The sequence below is a fragment of the Trachypithecus francoisi genome, unplaced genomic scaffold (assembly GCF_009764315.1).
Source record: "Trachypithecus francoisi isolate TF-2019V2 unplaced genomic scaffold, Tfra_2.0 Lachesis_group1, whole genome shotgun sequence".
In the NCBI taxonomy this organism is placed as follows: Eukaryota; Metazoa; Chordata; class Mammalia; order Primates; family Cercopithecidae; genus Trachypithecus; species Trachypithecus francoisi.
The window spans coordinates 137318732-137338410 of record NW_022681454.1 but is presented as its reverse complement, the minus strand read 5'-3'; the positions used below and the strand labels follow the sequence as shown (position 1 = coordinate 137338410).

The window sequence follows — 19679 nt, the reverse complement described above, 5'->3', positions numbered from 1 at the left end:
GGTCTTTTGTGGTTTCATATGAATTGCAGGGTTTTTTTTTCTGTTTCTGTGAAAAATGTAATTGGAATTTTTAAAGGGATTGCATTGAATCTGTTGATTGTTTTGGTAGTATAGACATTTTAACAATATTCTTCTAATCCATGAATATGTGATATCTTTCCATTTATTTGTGTATTCAATTTCTTTCACCCAGATTATATAGTTTTCAGTGCACTGCTCTTTTGCCTCCTTGGTTAAATTTATTCCTAAGTATTTTATTGTTGCCATTGTAAATGGGGTGGTTTAATAGATTTCTTTCCTGGATAGCTTGTTGTTAGTGGATAGAAATTCTACTGTTGATTTTGTATCCTGAAACTTTAGTTTATGTGCATCATCATTACATCTCTTCACAACAGCTCTGAGGCAAGGATTTTTATGTATGCATTTACACCAAAAGGAGCAGAGGCAAACAAAAATTAAGTAATTTCCCCCAGATAACACAAATATTAAGCATATTATACATGATTTGACATCAGAGCCATCAGAACTCTAAAAGAATATTCTGTAATTTATTTAGCAAATTTCCTACTGTTGGGCACTTTGATCATTTCCAATTTTTAAAAATAATGCTAAATACTATGGCCTATGTTAAATATCCTTAGTCCAAATCTGTGTACATATTCCTCATAATTTTCTTCAGATAATCTCTTAGATGTATTTTTGGGGGGTTAATGGGATTACACTCTAATACAAATCTGATACATGCACACCACGGAAAATTTGGAAAAAAAAAAGAAGAGCACAGAGTAATAAAGCAAAAAATCATTGATAACCCCACCTTCCACATATCACTATATTTAACATTTTGTTCTTTCTTTCCAGTCTTTTATATTTGTACCTATGCACGTATTTACACAGGCAGTACATACTATATGTATATCATATTGTGTATATATATACATATAATACATATATAGCACTATATATAACTATATTGAAATTTATATTTTACATTCTTATCTATTATAGAAAATTGTGTGACACCATTGCTACATTTATAAATATATACATATATTTTCATTGCAGATAATCGATTAATTAATTGTAGAAACCATATTTTGGAGTTTAAAGAAAATATGCTACACTTAAGAAACAAAACTGAAAAAAATAGCCAAGAGATGATGAAAGTTTTGAATCGAATAAAGTATGAAATTACAAAGAGAGAAAATTTGTCAGGAAACTTAGGTTTGTGTTGATTTTGTTTTTGTATATTGTGATTTGTTTGTTTTGTTTTGTTTTTGGAAATGTAGATTCAATGTCTTATGATTTTAGGGCATCTTCTCTCTATAGACTTAACTAAATCAGTACTGGTTCTTTTATTGTGAGACATGCAAAAATCAGGTAAGAGATATCACTGACTTCTCTCATCTCGACTAGGAAGTAGTCTTCCTGTGCTTTCTGGCTCTGTGAATTGCACCACCATCCACGATCCATTCCATAGATGCAACCAGAAACCTGATGATCATCTCTGACCCCTCCCTCTGCCTCTTGCATACTTCCATGTCAGTAATAAGCAATCCCGGTTGGGTCACCATTCTGTATATCTCAAAAATTTGTCCACATTTTCTATCATCATTTCTGTTGCATTAGTCAGGCAACCTTCCTGCTTTATCTGAGTGACTAGTAACATACAGCTAATTTTTCTCATATAAACCTTCAGTGGCTTTCCATTTCTCCAGGACAAAAATTTCTGCCTTGTGCATCCCCTTTGTACTCCAGTCCTCCCCCTACTCTTAATCCCTGGCAACCACTGATTAGATCTCTGTTCTTATTGTTTTGCCTTTTCCAGAAGCCATACAAATGCAATCAAACAATGTGTAACCCTTTGAAACTTGCTTCTATCACTTAGCATAGCATTTACCCAAATTGTCGTGTGACCAATTGTTCTGTTTTTAGTGCTGAGTAGCATTTCATTGTATCTATGTTCAATGGACATATTGTTTATCCTCTCACCAATTGCAAGGCATTTGGGTTGTTTTCAGGTTTGGGCAATTACAAATAGATGTTCCTATAAGCATTCATGACATGTGTTTGCTATGAAGATAAGTTTTAATTTTTTTAGAATTAATATGTAGAATTAGGATTGATAGGGCATAGGTAAGTATATGTTTAACTTTATAAGAAACTGCCATACTGTTTTCCAGAGTGGCTGTACCATTTTTCACTCCCTCCAGCAATGTATGAGAGTTTTAGTCACTCCAGTTTATTATAGCCATTTTTTTAAATAGGCTCTTGCTCTGTTGCCCAAGCTGGAGGGCAATGGTGCAATCATGGCTCACTGCAGCCTCCACCTCCTGGGCCCAAGCAATTCTCCTATCTCAGTCTCCCAAGTAGCTAGGACTACAGTCATGTGCTGCCACACCTGGCTAATTTTATTTTTTGTAGAGATGGGGTCTCTCTATGTTGCCCAGGCTGATCTTGGACTCCTGGCCTCAAGCAAGCCTCCCACCTCAGCCTTCCAAAGTGCTGAATTACGGGACCATGCCTGTCATATTATAGCCATTCTAATGTTATGATATCTCATGGCTTTATGTTGCATTTCCCAGAAACTAATGATGTTGAACAGTTTTACTATTTGCCATCCAGATGTCTTCTTTGGTGAAATATCCGTTCAAACGGGGAATGCAATGGCACAATCATGGCTCACTGCAGCCTTCACCTCTGAGCTCAAGAGATCCTCCCACCTCAGCTTCCTGAGCAGCTGGGACTCCAGGCGCATGCCACTATGCCCCACTGTGTGTGTGCGTGTGTGTGTGTGTGTGTGTGTGTATGTGTTTAGAGATGGGGGTTTTGCTATGTTGCTCATGCCGTTCTCAAACTCCTGTTTTTCCAGTTTCTTTAATTGGGTGATTTTGTTTTCTCACTGAGTTTTAAGAGAGTGCTACACATTATCCTGGATACATTTCAGATGGATATGTGACTTGGAAATACTTTCTTCCAGTTGGTGACACTCTTTCATTCTCTTTATGATGCTTTCAGGGAGCAAGCATTTTTAATTTTTTGATGAAGTCTAATTTGTGAATTTTTCTTTTATGTATTTTGTTTTTCTGTATTGTTATATTGTATCTAAGATCTCTTTACCTATCTCAGGGTCATGAAGGTTTGCTTTTTTGTTTTTCTTTTTTAAAAATTTGTAGGTTTATATTTTACATTTATGTCTATGAACATTTTTAAGTTAATTTTTATAAACAGCATGAAAAACAAGTCAATATTCAGTCTTTTCCACATAGATGTCCAAGTGTTCAAATACCTTTATCAACTGTCTTTTCTGCATTCAGTTATCTTTGCAACTTTGTCTTAAGTCAGTCAACCATATTTTTGCGAACTTACCTCTGTATTCTATGGTCTGTTCCATTGTTTATATATCTATTTTTTATATGACACTGTTTTTACTACATTGTTATTTATTATGAATTAAAATTGGGCAATGTGCGTCCTCTAACATTTTCTTTTTCAAAATTGTAGAGGCAAATTCTAATGAAGGTTACAAATACAGTCATTAAATTTTAGGGGCTACAAAGTAAAGCTATAAAGATACAAATTTAATAAAGTGATATTAATCAAAGTAGAAGAGTAAACTAATTACAGCGTGTTTCAATTATACTTTTTTCATTTGGAACTGACAGTTCTATTCTCCTCCGTGTATCTTATAATTCTAGGCTTAAATTAAATATTACTTTATAAATAAATATGAATCAATAATAGTTGAACTATATTTTTCGCATTATTATTTTGATAATTTACATTTTAGAGTATTTCTTTTATATATTGAACGCTAAATGAATCTGTGAGTTTATTAACACCCCTTTAAAAAAATTATTCCAGAGGGAGAAAAATCCCTATAACTCAGAAGCATTATATTTTTCTTTCAGTTGCACAGAAAGCAGACATATTAAATAAAAATGAAACAGTATCTAATACATTTGAAGACTTAAAGTTCTTTTTTCCTCATATAAGGAAAGAAGGCAGAATTTATCCTGATGTAATCATTGGCAAAGGGAAAACTGGTGGTAAGAAAACTTAGAATTGAAAAATTAAATACAGGTATTTTGATCTTTGGGGACATACTTTTAAGTTTTAAAATGTAACCCATTAATATCTTAGATTGATATGCAGACTACCAGCCTATCTGGCATTAATTTGGATTACTGGAAGTCAGTATATTGTCTGGCAGAAAATAATAGTTTCATAAACATTTGGTGACTTGAATTCAAATTTAGCGTAATGCAAATGCTTTGAAAATAAGAAATATAAGTCAAATATAATTAAGCACATGCCAAATGTTTGGCAAATCTTTTCTCCTTGGTTTTGGTAAATCTATGCTTACCTGGTTATTTTCCTATTTCCCAGTCTTTCTGGAGACCAAGGTCAGTAATAGCTTTATAGAACAGGTGATGCTTGAGGTAAGCCTTGACACATAAGTTCAGGTTCACCAGGTATACAAGACAAGAAGCTTTGGAGTTTGAAGCAGGAATATTAAGCTAAGCCTCAGGATACCTGCCATTCCTACAAACCTCACTCATTCCAGTGAGTGAGTCGCTCTAGGCCAGGCCCATTGGCTCCGTGTTTTAACACACAGTTTCGTTGGAACATAGTTACGCTTATCCATTTACTTGTCTATGTCTGCTTTTGTGCTCCAATGGCAGAGTTGAGTAGTTGCAACAGAGATGGTATAACCCAACAGACAAAAATGCTTACTATCTGCCCCTTTATTTAAAAAAAAAAAAAGTTTGCTGATCTCTGCTCTAGACAGTTCCGTAGGAATAAGTAATGTTGTTTTGTATCATATGCCTCTGATGACATCGTTTATCTACTGCATTCTGTGTTCCACTTACTGAGTTCTATGTTTTCTTACATTATCTCATTTAATCTTCACAATCCAATGCAATAGGGCCTATTATTGTCATCTCTTTTTTACACCTGAAAAAACTGAGGCTTAGAGAAATTAAGAAACTTCTTGAGTTCATACTTGTAAAACTTTTTACCTGTATATACAAATACATGCATACGTGTGTGTGAATGTATGAGAAAGTACAAAGGCTACAGTTTGTAGGATGATGAAAAGTTGAAAGACACAAGCAAGAAGAACAATGCATAGAAATGATAAGATATTAGATACCAAGAATAAGCATAGCCTTGCACAAGCATCATCAAATGTAAGTGGAAGCCCATGACACAGAGTGAAAGGAAGGAGGGAACGACGTGGTGTTTGGGAGAAGCAATAGACCTTCTTGTATAGGGAGATGGAGGGTTGAGGTAACCCAGTTATCAGAGCTGTGTTAAATCCAGAAAAATTTTCTAATTCCCCAACTATTTCCTGATCTTCCATCATGATGTATATATTTATCCTTGTTTTGAGGCCCTTTTGGTGGCTTTTCTCAATTACCAGAAGCAATTTAAGGAAGATTCTGTTACAGGTAACTAAAAAAATCCTAACACATGAAACATATGTAAGAGGATTGAAGCCTGTGGCAAGGCCTACTAGGGAATCCATCATCAGTCTGGTTTATTCTGTATTCTGAATAGATCTCAGATAATTTCTGCTTTCTGAAGCCCCTCTATAACTATTTTTCATTGAGCCCGTCCGTCATCATTTTTTGCCTGGTTTATGGAAACGTATTTGTAGTTTCTCTCATGATTTTAGTATCACCAAAGTCAATCCATTGTTCATACTTTCCTCGAAGGTATGTTAGTAAAATTCACCACCGATCATACTTGACTCTTGCTTAAAATCCTTCAGTACCTCAGTGCACATGACGTGAAGTTAGCCCCTTGGCAGGGTATATGGACAAAAGACTATATCTTTCAAGTCTCAGTCTCTGCCATGCCTCTCCTTTCCAGAAACCACAAACCACTTGCAGTTCTCACAGATAGGCCAAGCTCTTTGAGAACAGATAGGACAAGCTTCATATATTTTGCATGTGCTAACCACTGCCTATAATGAACATACCTCCTCTGGCAAACCATAACTGATTTGTAATGTGACTCCCTTATCCAACATGACTTTTCAGCTTAAATGACAACTTATCCATGAATTCTTCCATCTCTCCTCATTTAATAAGCTTCTACTCTGTTCTGGGCACTTCTTAGGCCCTGGGATATGGGGTGAACAAGACATAGATCCCACTTTCATAGAGACAAATGATAAGGTAATTACAATATAAAGCGACTAGTGCTGTGATAAGGGAAATACTAGGGTGGAGCCAAAATCCTATGCTATGCTTTCTGGAAGAAGTGTCATATAAGCGACATGAAGGGTAAAGGAATTGGAATAGAATAAGTAAGAAAGTGGTGGGCGGTGGACAGCGGAAAGTAGAGGGTGGTCATCCAGACAGAGGAAAAGAAATGTGCAAAAGTCAGATGGCAAGAAGACCTAGAAAGGATGTGTGTCTTGCATGCACAATTGGGGCTGGAGGGTATTAGTAGCAAGACCATGGACACAGGTCAGATAATAAAGGGGCTTGCCCATTTATTGTTTGTTCATTTTCAACTTATTATCATTACCACGTGGCAGTCTTTATGCTAGTGCTGGATTTATAATGTAAGCACACATGAAGGTGTCTCTGCTGTCACCAAGCTGACATTCTAGATGGGAATGAGTAACAACCAAAGGGTTGATCAGTACTATGAAAGATAAGGTAAGAAGCATAACTGGTGAAAGGATTAAGTGACAATTGTGATCAAATGACTAATATTTAGTTGAATCCTGAGAAATAAGTAGAATTATCAAAGGAAACTAGATGAAGAAGAGTATTCTAGGCAAAAAGAAAGGCGTGTGCAAAAGCTTCGAAGTGAGAGTGGAATTTGGTCAATTTGAAAAGTGTGGATGGTTGAAAAAAAGGGATAGATCAGGACCGGGTCACTAAGAGCCTTTTAAACTCTTGTAAATGCATTGTAAGGCATAGGAAGCCATTCCAGGAATTGCCTTTATACTGTAGCTTACAGCTTGAAACTTGATTCCTGCTTCAACCTATCCATAAAAATCAATTCCAGGTGGTTGCAGCTCTAAATATGAAAGGCAAACAATAAACGATTAGAAAATCACTCAGGAGAATGTCTTTATGACCTGAAGATAAGCAAAGATTTCTCAATAAGACCCAGAAAACCCAAACAATAAAGAAAATGGATGACAAATTACACTACATAAAAATTAAGAATTTCTCTTCATCAAGGGGCAAAACAAAGAAAAGGGAACCAAGAGTGGGAGATAATATTTAATAATAACACATATAACTGACAAAGGGCTCATATTCAGAATCTATAAAGAGTATCAATACAAACAAGAAAAATGCAGACAACTCATTAGAGAAATGGGCAAGAGCTTAAACAAGGATTTTACAAAAGAGAATATCCAAAAGCCAATAAGTGGCCCTGCACGGTGGCACATGCCAGTAATCCCAGCACTTTGGGAGGCCAAGGTGGGCAGATGACTTGAGGTCAGGAGTTTGAGACCAGCCTGGTCAACATGGTGAAACTCTGTCTCTACTAAAACTACAAAAGTTAGTCGGGCATGGTGGTGCACGCCTGTAATCCTAGCTACTCAGGAGACTGAGGCAGGAGAATAGCTTGAACCCGGGAGGTGGAGGTTGCAGTGAGCTGAGATTGCGCCACTGCACCCCAGCCTGGGAGACAGAGTGAGACTCCATCTCAAATAAAAAAAAAAAGCCAATAAACATGTGAAAATATGTTCAAACTCAGTGGCAATCAGGGAAACACTGATTCCTGTTGTTCCTTCCAAAGTGCCGTGGTTTTTCTTAAATAAATACTTCTCACTTTATCAGGGCACTGAAATGACAGTTTTGACTTTTTTTTTTTTTTTTTTCAGTTTTAGTACTGCTTTCTAGAAAGAGGATTTTCTGAGCTTCTCACTTAGCCATTCTGTAAGTCCTTATCCCTATCTTAAAGGTGGGGACATCAGGCTGGAGGGGTTGTATATCTTGCCTAAGCCCCTACGGCCAGGTACTGGTATAGTTAGGATTGGTAGCCTCAATCTTAGCTGCACCCGTACATCCAAGATGTGTACATCTTGGAGCTCTAGTGCTCCAGCTATTCTTGGGCAACAAAAGTTACTTAGAGGTGTGGATTCATTCCATCAAATCATTTAGAAATTACTTCACACATTTTTTTCACGGATGAAAATATTTCATAGCAATTTTTTCCTGTTTTGGGTCCCAGTGCCTTGTTAGGAAAAGAAGAGAGAATCTGCTAATATGTGACATTTTATACCCAGTTAGATGAAGCTATAGTAAGTGGAAAGTGGTTAGTTTTATTTTCGCTACACCAAAAGCTTTTAATATGAGAACGTCTTGGAGTCTATTTAGTGCTTTTACTAACAATCTACTGCAAATTTCCTCAAAAAGAAAATGAAATATGGGATAAAAATTAACACAGTTTGGGTTATTTTTGTAATACAGTTTCAAACACTCATTTTATTACCATAAGACTAACCCAAACATACGAATAAGCATAGAATGAATGCTAAACTGTGTTTTTCTCTGTGGTATGGAATGATGATTTCATACTCCTATGTCCACAGTTTCTTTTGCGCTGGGCATTTCCACTGTTAATAGAGGAAATTATAGTTACCTGAAACAGACACTGACCTCTGTTGTCTCCAGGATGACGCTCTCCGAAGAGAAGGATTCTGTAGTGATTGTCTCAGTCGCAGATGTATGTATACAAAATAAGGAGCTCTCCTTACTCTCACCCTATGGTCTCCAAATTCCCTTCCTCAATGGTAATAATCATTGTACCATGTTGAAAACTGTTTTCTTAATTTTAAAAAGCAACCCATAGGTGCCTTTTTTGGATCCCAGACAATATACTTAATACTTCTTCAATACTGCTGAGAAGGAATTAAACATGTAAATCTAAAAGGAAAACATAATGGCTTCATGTGGGAAATATAAGATTGCTAAATTTGAATTGCATTTAATATAGAATCCCTGCCTACTATGTGACTCAGAAGTTATATTTACAAACAAAATTAAAATTATTAAAATTGATGCTAGTAATAAAATGTGCCCAGTCCAATAAGAGGTGCATATATGAATCAAGAGATAATTTGTATTAAGTAACAACAGCTATGATTAGAGACTTTCTAATGCTTGAGAGATTGTAGATGATTTTTATAGACATTTATAACCTGTGTTACATCCCTGTGAAGTAAGTATTACTGTCCTGATTTTGGGGATAATGGACCTAGAGCTTAAAGAAGGTAAGTAACTTGCCCAGTAATTAATAGAGCAGATTCAAGCCTAGGTCTCTTTAATGGCTCCAGAGATTTCCACTTTGTTCCTAACACCATTTAAAACTATAAAGTACTGTGTGAATATTAGCACCATAAGACTTTTTGGAGAGAAATTTGACAACCTGTGTTAAATTTAAATGTATATATACTTTATCTCAGAAATTCAAATTCTGGGAACTTATCCTAAGGAAATAATCAGGCAAGTGTATCAAAACAGGAAAATGGTTGGGATTCATGCCTGTAATCCCAGCACTTTGGGGTGCTGAGGCAGGAAGATCACTTGAGCTCAGGAGTCTGAAATCAGCCTGGGCAACATAGTGAGATCCACATCTCTACTGAAAAAAATATTAATGACTAGATGTGATGGTGTGCAACTGTAGTCCTAGCTACTTGGGAGGTTGCAGCAGGAGAATCATTTGAGCCCAGGAGATAGAGCCTGTAGTCAGCCGTGATTGCACCACTGCACTCCAGCCTAGGCTACAGAGCAAGACCTTGTCTCAAAAAACAAACAAACAAAAACCCAGTAAAAATATGACAGTATAGTATGGAAGTTGAGAGCAGACTCTGGATTTAGATGACCAAGGTTAAAATGCCAGCTTCTCTACTACCCAACCAGTGAACTTGAGCAACTTACTTCTCTATGCCTCACTTTCCTTTATCCCTAAAATTGTGATAATCATATTGCTTATGTCATAGGGTTGTTGGGGGATGAAATTAGCTAATATATTGAAAGTCCTTAGAATGATGTGTGGCACAGAGTAAGTGCTCAATATATAATTATTTCAAGGATTTTCAGTGCACCATTGTGTTATGAAAGCATAATATTAGAAACAACCAAAATATCTACCCATAAGAGGCTGATAAAATACCTTGTTATATATCTCTACAATGTAATACTCTGTAGGCATTGAAAGAAGAATGAATATCTATACTCACTGATATAAAGTGATGTTCATGTCTTATTGTTAAGTGAAGAAAAGCTGTAAAGCATCATGTTTAACATAATGCTATCTATATAAAATAGGAATGAAGGAAGGAAGGAAAAGATGGAGGGTGGGGAAAAATATACAGAAACAAATGAAACATACGAAGAAAACAGAAAATGAGCAAACTTTGGAATAATGTAAATGTATCATTAATATAAATAATGGTTATCTCTAAATGCTGGGATTAAGAGGAATCTTTGTTGTCTTCTCTTTATTCTTTTTGCTATTGCTTGAATTTTCTATAATAAAGATGTCTTTGAATGCAGAAAAAACTCTAAACAAAACAAGCAATAGAAGAACTATTAGAAAAATAGAAATGAAAGATTCAAGTCATTGCATCCAGGTTTAATTTATTAATATTAAAAGAAAGCATGCACATAATCTCCAAAATGTTTCATCCTATTTCCTTATTTTATATATTAGAATCTTTATTTCTTTGCTGTTAGCACAACACATGTCTGTCTAAAATGCTTAGATTTGTAATAAAACATTGGAGGAAGACTTTTAATGGAATATAAAATGCTTACAAAATATGACTTTGATGCTGTGTTTAAAATATAATATGTTTCAGTATGTGACAAATAGCCAGTGATTCAATTTATGGTTAAGAGCCTCCAGTACTATAATAGATTTATCTACATCGTATCTGATATTTTTAAACAAGAAACTTGAGTACATACATCCAGAGTTGCCTTTCAGAGTACTCGGATTCAACAATAGAACTGTCATTGTTGAAAATATTTTCAAAATTTTGTATTGGAAATGCTTATGGGCCCTGAGGCTACATCTTGTAAATGCCATGTTACTTTTTTAAAAATTATCCCAAGAGGGTAAACCATCAAAAGCTTTTTGCAGGAGTCTGTCATCTAATCTAGCACACTGTTCAATGAAGAGCAGGCCCACAAAGTTTATTGTCATGAAGGTAAATGGGAATCAAGCTGAGTAATACTGTCTGGAGAAATATAATGTAAATTTGAAGTAAGCTTATTGTCATTTAATACTGAGGAAGAGTAGTTTTCAAAAAGAGTAGTTCTTTGAAATAAGCGATTCATAGACGACCATTTTTAGACCAAAACATCTTTAGATATATAATATTTTATGTAATCTTATATATCTAAAGGGTATATAATTTTAAGGGTAAGTTTTTAAGGGTAAATTTTGGATTGTAATATTTCACATTGTGGCAAAGGGAAAAGAATGAAATATTTCCTGTGTTCAAGTCAAATTTTTTGAGAACATGGATATTTTTAAATCTTTTAATAGAAAGTAAAAACACTAAAATTATTAGTATGTAATAACATTTCACATACAAATTAGATTTATATGTAGCAAAAAAAGTTGTATTAATAGAACTATGAGACATGCTTAGTATCAGTAAAATATTGTTTCTCATTTTTAGAGTAATGAAGATTATTTACATTCTGTTGTTAAAATGATTACAAGAAAGTAAGTACTGTCTGATATATTTTTTAATTAGCCACTTTCATTTTTCTGTCTTTTTTTCTGTCCAATTGTATAATTATTTTCTTAGTGATCATATTCCTTTTAATGAGTATAGCTGTGCAGAAAGAACCTGTAGTCCTTTCTAAGCTGTAATGAAGTATGGCTTAATGGTTTTCCCCAATTTTGTTGGATATCTACCAATTAGAATTTATATTTTTCATGTTATACTGTTTATCCTGTATGATAACTGTTGGTATGAGAGAAGCCTATTGAGTTATTTTTAAAACACTCCTGTATCCTTTACTGTATGAAGTTACTTCACCACTTCTGCTTATAATCTTCAGCTGTAAGCAGCCGAAACACATATGGATTAACCAATATGAAACTCTTTATCAAGCAAGATGCTGTGGAATGGACCCTGCCTCCCAAATCCTATGTTCAAATGGGTGATACAACCTGAAAAAGAAGCGAAAAGAAAGGAAAGAGAGAGAGGGAAGGAAAGAAGGAAGGAAAGAAGGAAGGAAAGAAGGAAGGAAGGAAGGAAGGAAGGAAGGGGAGAGAAAGGAAAGGAAAAGGAGGGCCAGGCATGATGATTCACACCTGTAAGGCCAGCACTTTGAGAGGCCGAGGTGGGTGAATTGCTTGAGCCCAGGAGTTCTAGATCAGCCTGGGAAACATGGCCAAACCCCGTCTCTGCTAAAACAAATAGCCCCCAAATTAGCCCAGCCCTGTGGTGTGCACCTGTAGTCCCAGCTACTAGAGAGGCTGAGGTGGAAGGATTGCCAGTGCCTGGGAGATGGAGGCTTCGGTGAGCCAAGATCATGCCACTACACTCCTGCCTGAGTGACAGAGTGAGACCCTGTCTCAAAAAAAAAATTATAAAATAAAAGAAGGAAGAGGCTAGCATTGTCCCAGTGGTAATGAGGAATAAATATGACAACATGTAGAGGAAGAAGTATTTAACTCTATCTGCAAATATCAAGAAGGACTTTCCTGAGAAGGTAATAACTGAGCAGAGCCTGAAGGAATAAGTAGACATTCTTCAGGCAGACAGGGGAAAAAGGTCATGCCCGATAAATAGAATTGCTGGGGAAGACAGAGAGACCAAAGAAGGAGCATGCTAGACTTTTGAACATGAAAGTCTATTTTGGAAGTGGGTATTTGGAGTTAAGGCGGAAGGACTGGTGGGAGATAAGGCGGGGGCTGATGACGTCACGAAGGGCCTATGCACCATGGTAAGGAATATGCATTCTGTGCTATAGACCAGGGCTGCAAATGTGGCCTTCAGGCTGAATCTGGCTGACAGGCACGGGTTTCGTTTAGCCAGTAAAGTGTTTTGCTTGTTTTGTTTTTCCTTCCAAATAGCTCTAGTGGCTGAGGCAGTTGGTTGTTCTAGTCAAAACGATTCCAGCTAATAAGTGTAGAATGAATGGAATTGGAGAATCACCGTTTTGAAGCGCGGCATTAAGTCAGAGGGTGGGGGGAACTTTACGAGGAAGTTATGCCTCTCCGTGTCCCACAGGAAAACTCCTGGTCGTTCAACTAGAGGAAACAGGGAATTTTACACAAACAATTGGTCAAAACAAGTTTCAGAGGACTGAGAGCGCAGAAGGGAGGAGAAAGAGCACAACACAGAGCAGCGTGAAGGAGAGGGCGTTAAACCCGGGGATCGGAGGCTCTGGAGGTCGGCCTCCTTAGCAGCTGGAACCTCCGCCGCTGCGGGAGCTGAAAGAGGAGGAGCGTCCTCGGCTTCTACTGCCTTCTAGTCTCTTGTCACTTACTGCTTCCCGCAGGCAGAGGCCAACCGGTACCCCACTAGCAAGGGCGCCCCGCAGGTCAGGACGCACTGCAGAGCAGAGGGGTGCGATGTGCAGTGTGACCTGAGAATAGCCAGGGTTCAGGGACCTCACCCTCACCTCCAGCAGCTCCGGGTCGCTGAAAGTCTGGCGACGAAAATGATGCCAAGAAAGAACTATTGAAAGTTATTCTCCCGACTTAAGCAAAACAACAAAACAAAACAAAAAACCCTGAATGCAATCAAGCCTTAGGAGCTGAATTCCAGTTTATGGGATATACAGCATTAAAGGAAGCCATCTGGGGCAAAACAATCAAGATGTGGGACCTTCTGTAGAAAACTGATCCAGATTTTTTAAAAAGTGGAATGGGGATGGGGGAAGAAAGAAAAATGAAGGTTACAGGTCTAGATAATAAATTTTAAAAAGAAATAGGGATAATTAATTACAATGAGCGACTTTGTTTGGGTACTTGTTTGAGCGCCTACTCCCCCAAAATAGGCACTGTTTAGACAACTGGGGACATTCGAAAATTGACTGAGTATTATGTGATGTTAAATAATCATTTATAGTTTTGCAAAGTGTGAATAATGGCATGGTGGTTATCTAAATAAATGTCCTTTTTAATACTCACACTGAAGAATGTAAGGGCGAAATGATATTCAGCACTTGTTTTAAAATAAGCAAAAAAGGGGCAGCTGCATAGATGAAACAAACGTGGCAGAAAATTAATGCTTATTGAAGGAAACTGATATGGGGTTCATTATATTTCTATTTTTGTGGATGTTTGGTAGTTTTTATAATACATATTTAAAGAATTGAATGTAGACTATTCTCAGTAAGTTCAACTGATAGGAAGAAACGTCAAAGCACACTGTCTTGAGGGAGACAAATACTGTTTGTGAGGTTTTGAGATGGAAGCACCTGGAGTTTTTACTTGTGCTGTAGTAGAGAGAGGAGGGGCTGATGAAGTAAGGCAGGAGGGAACTGGAGACTCAGGCGGAGGGAGCTTTAGACAGGACTGAGACCAAAGAGGAGATGAGAGCAGGTGAAAGAGTAGAAAAATTAATTTGTTGGGGAAAAGACAGTGTAATCACCTTAAAATTCATTTTTTAAAGATTTCTCTTTTCTCTGTGAAGGAGGTAAGTCCCTGTGTTGAGAAGGAGGGATTTGTTGACAGTGAAGGAACTTACGGTAGTGAAGGCTTGAAATAGGTGATTTATGTGAAGGGAGAGGGATTAAATAAAGACTAAATAAAACACCATACACATCTAGTATTTCCCCTGAAAGGCTCCCCAGGAAAAAAGTTACCTTGTACTTGAACCCTTAAAAATCTTCTCCTAGTCAAGGATGCCTTCTCGGTTATTTCGCTTTATTCTGAATAATAAACTACTATTTAGAGAAGACACATTACCCTGAAGCGGCCTCAATCTGTGCTAGTTTGGTATTCTTATAGGAAACTCCTGACATAATCAATTAAAAAGAAGGCAAAGGTGTAAAATGATTCCTGGGTATATGACTACATCATTGTAAGCCTTTTGAAGATCACTCAAAAAAATTAGAGGATGGTGTTACTTGTAAATATCTCCAATGAAAACATTACCTAATGTATGAGAATACTTCTGATTTGCTACAAAATTTTCAGAGACAATGTCACTGGTTTTAGAAATTGCTGTATTGTAGTTAGAATTGAAAATCAAGGATACTGGAAAACTATGTCAGGTGATTCAAAAAGTGATTCTAGTGGTGATAATTATATTGATAATACCAATGCAGAATAAACAGTTGGAATAAAATTATTTTTGTGAAAGTAGAATAAAGCAATAATTTAAAATAACACGTTAGTGAATATTCAATTTAAAACATTATCTAAGATAATATAGACATACAACTTTTAAATTTACGTGTCTCAACTTTTGCCTATTTAATTTAGCTAAAAACCCTTTTCCTAGATCTTCTCATTAGGGTAATGAGAGATTGTTCTATGTTTGGATTAGTCCTAAATTGAAAATATAATTTTTAAAGGACCCATCTATGTTTGTATATAACCTTATATGAAACTGTATATAACTATGTACTTTACATAAACCTATAGAGTTGTAAGATTTCTTCCCTTGTATGACTATGAGATAAAATCATTCATTTTCAATGGCAACAACCTAGAGTTATATTATTTTCTCCAGTCATTGGAAACTAGCAATTCCCGTATAATTAAGTCAAGGGATTTTGATGCTGTATATAAATAACCTAACAAGCTATAAAAGTTTTAGTGTCCTAGAAAGGTGTCAACACACAAAATTTCGAGTATCTTGCTTAAAACAGATTGAATAAAACCAAGACTGGAATCTTTCTCTCCATCATGACTGGGAAATTATATCATCAAAGTAGAAATTGTTGTATCTCTTGGTGCTTTTTGGACTTTGGATGGAATTTTCTAGAGATCAAAATTTGTATATCTCTGTAATCTAAACTTTTTGATGATTGTGTATGCTGCAACTTGATGTTATTTCCCTTTACCTCTACTAAATTGCTGCACGAGATCTTGTAGTTTAAAGTTACACAAATTCATTTGAAAATTTAGATATCATGTTACTAACTTTTACCACAAAACAAACAACCAAAGTCTCCATTCTTTTTTCCATACCAGTATTTTCTATTCCCCAAGGAACATATTCGAATTCATTTTTTAAAAATATTTTCATTTGATATATCATAAAATCAGAGGGCAGCAGGTAAGACTTTCATCCCTTTCAGTCCTCCACTTACACTCTCACCAAAATAAATGACCAGAAACTTTTCCACTAATGTATAGATCCTGGAAAGAATTCCAGCATGTATTTTGAACAGTTCTTTCCCCCCAAAGTTTTTAAGTTGCTATTCCAGTTTTACAGATGAGGAAATTAAAGATCAGAAAAAATAAATTACTGGCTCGAAGTTAGGAAGTAAAAGAAGCAAAATTGGTACAGAGACTTTTCTAGGTCTAATACTCATATATTATCTCTAGCACAGTATGCTACTCCAACCCCATTTTCATGATACATACCCATTATAAAACATGAGCTTTCTTCCATTTGTGTTTGTGTGTCTTTATACATGCTCAGGCAATCCTTGATTTGCAAGACAGCGTGAGGCCATAAAAATGATTGTGCAAGTTTAAACCATGCAAGTCAATATTAACAATGGGGAAAAAATCACAATTGTTTCATGACATTTAAACGTGTGTTAAAACATTACTCTCTGTCAACTATAAATACATAGAAAACTTTAAAATATTGTTAAGCTAATTTATTACACTGTAATTTAAAACATTAAAATTATTTAGTATTAAAGTATTTGATTTCTTTTAAAAATTTTATCAGGAGTCGTTTAAATGGTCCTTGCCTTTTTCTTATCATAGAACTTAAAACACTGAGCAAATGTCTTTTCTATGCTTCAGCAAATTGTTATACTCCTTTCTAAGTTTGGGTCAGTTACAGCATTTTATCATTTGCATTTTCAGTGTCATGAAATATTTCTGAGAGTTCCTTTAATGTGAAGTTTTTCAGCAGCATCATTTCCTATGTGACATAATTTCACCACAACCATTTTTCTTATTTGTCATTTAAGTCCACCTTCACTAAGTTCCCTTTGTTGCATCTCTAGAATCTCTTAGACAGAGGAGGTGTCAACGTTCCCGTCATCAGCTCTTTTATAGCGCATCCAAATTCACTTCCAGCATTCACTTTCTGCATTTTTATCTGTCAGCCACTTCCCTCTTTGGATTATCTACTTTTGTTAAATATCATGTAGGCCTATCACTGGGAGGCAAGGCAAGACAACCACGTTTTGCTGTCAACAAGTGAACTAAATAGCAGACGTACAGAGACCAGTCACCAAAAGACTTTGAAAGAAGTGATCCAATTAGTCACTAATGATGATGTGCATCTGCTATTTATATAGTGATTTGTGCACTAAAGAGCTAGCAGTGAAGTTTGTACTTTACACAATTATTCACAATATATCATGACTACAGTGTTGTTGTGGGAGACTGGTGTTAGTTAACTAAAACATAGTAACTGAAATTTATACATTCAGAATTGTGCAAAGCAAGGACTGTCTATTTTGCACATAATGGAGATTATGCATATAAAACTGTAACCTTTTAAATTTTTTATGTAGTACAAAATAAACATTTCCTTGAACTTTTAACATGTTAATGAATAATGTAATGCCTAAATTCCAATCTCATTTAAAATCACATTATCTCTAAAGGAAGATCATTTAAAATTTTCTACTTGGTTTCCCATCCTTTACCTTGATGGTACAAGATTTATATTGGAATTTTTGTGAATCATATTTTATGTAGTTTAGTGATGTCCTTGTTGGTCTCTCAACATTAACGTTTAAAAACAAAGATGCTAAAGAGTATACATAGTCCTCCAATGAGTTGTGGACGAGAGTCTGACTGAATCCTTGCTTGCTGTGATAATCTAGTCTCAGAAGCCACATTGCTATTCAGTGGGACTCTTATTCAATTCAAAATTATGCATTTAAAAATGATCTAATGTTCTTGCTGTCTCACAATGACTGTGTTATCACAACCCATGAGCTTCATTGTTTCAAATGTCACAGTACATATCTGACTGTAAACTTTAAAAAGTCAAAGTACCTGTAATTTTTATAAGAAGAAACTGATTTTACATTGTGTATTTTAATATGTCTGTTATTAATTTATAGAAAACATCCTTTGGCTAGTTTTATGATACTGGTATCATGTATCAACATGTGAAATAATTCAAATCAAATACTATGTGAACATGCATAAGAAAATTATTTTTAAGTATGTTATTCTGGAAAATTAAACATTCAATTGTAAGTCTGCATTTACTTCTATTTATAGATTCAAAAGGCAAGTGAGGTCTGGATCCTTAGAGGTCATTTCAATACCTGCCTTTTTATACTCAAGCATGTTAAATGCCAAGCACTTAGCTGAGGCCTCACAAAAATTAGCCAGGTATGTCATATTAGAAAATAGTAGCCTTAAATAACTAATTTCATCTGATAAAATCTTGGAATCAGCTCATACTACAAACTATTTAAGACACAGTGGTGTTCTGGAGCTGGCTCCTACTGGCTTGCAAGACCCAATTACGTGCATTACTTCCCAACTCTGTGTTCAATAACATTGAGTTGATAGCATGAGCCACAGTAGGAGTATTTACACCATGGAAATGGCAAAAGCTACAAAGCAAGATGTCCATCCCTCCACCCCCAAGTCAGTTGTTAAATATTTACCAGCACACCACTGACGGTCTATGTTCACGTTTATAGACAATAATTAGTAAGGCATAATGAGAAGGAGGGGGAGCCTGTGATTATAAATCATTACAGCTGGATTCTAGTCCCAGCTGTTCTGTTTGCTGGTCATTATAGGCAGGTAGTTTCACCTTTTTTTCCCTTAGCTTTCCTAACTTTCTAGTGTGTATAATGACACCTACATTGCATAATTGAAAGAGTCATTATGAGAATAAAATATATTTATGAAAGAATCTTAAAAAATTGAAAGCTCTATACACATACAAAGGATTATAATTTGGGGTATTAGTGTGGTAGGTATTATGGGAAATGTAATAATTTGGTCCCTCAAAACTTAATAAAGAAAAAGACATGCCAGAAATTAGAAAAAGGCCTTATCCCAGGAAACTGATTAGTCTTCTTTTGTTTTAAAATTATAAATAGTGTGTCAGAATCTAGTAATCTTTTAAGTGTTTTGTTTTGCTTTTAATTAGTGGTTCACATTATGCCCAGTTTTTAAAGTCACAAAGCTGGGAGTCATCCTGGATCCTTGTTTTTCCTTCAGCCTTTTATACCTCTGTCATTGTTCCTTTTTTAAAATCTCCCTACACATTATCCCTCTCATCCTCGTTCCACTGGCTTGGATTTAGTTCAGGCCTTCACCATTACAGAGTCTAGCCTAACCTAGGCTCTCTTACAATCCATTCTTCACGCTGCACCCAGAAGAATATTTTCTCACATGAGATCAAGTCCAAAGTTTCCCACATATCATAAAATGTCATGTGGTCTCTGCCAACCTTGCAATCATCAACTTTTTTCTGTCAGCTCTCTGTGCCCTAAAATTAAGTGGCATGCTCTTCTACCCTTTCCACACCTTTGAAAACTTACTGTAAG

General features: G+C 35.8%; 1 protein-coding gene across 4 annotated transcripts in view; it reads left to right on the top strand.

Moving 5' to 3' along the window:
• Positions 1-19679, top strand: part of MGAT4D (MGAT4 family member D) — a 54889-nt gene that overhangs the window by 14233 nt on the left and 20977 nt on the right. For 3 of the 4 annotated variants that reach the window (XM_033215326.1, XM_033215325.1, XM_033215328.1), the window contains 5 exons: positions 1066-1224; positions 3912-4049; positions 8576-8709; positions 11675-11721; positions 18391-18504. In XM_033215326.1, coding sequence (XP_033071217.1) covers positions 1066-1224; positions 3912-4049; positions 8576-8709; positions 11675-11721; positions 18391-18504 — 592 coding nt within the window. The remainder of the gene's footprint in view (positions 1-1065; positions 1225-3911; positions 4050-8575; positions 8710-11674; positions 11722-18390; positions 18505-19679) is intronic. The other variant, XM_033215327.1, reaches the window with a different exon arrangement.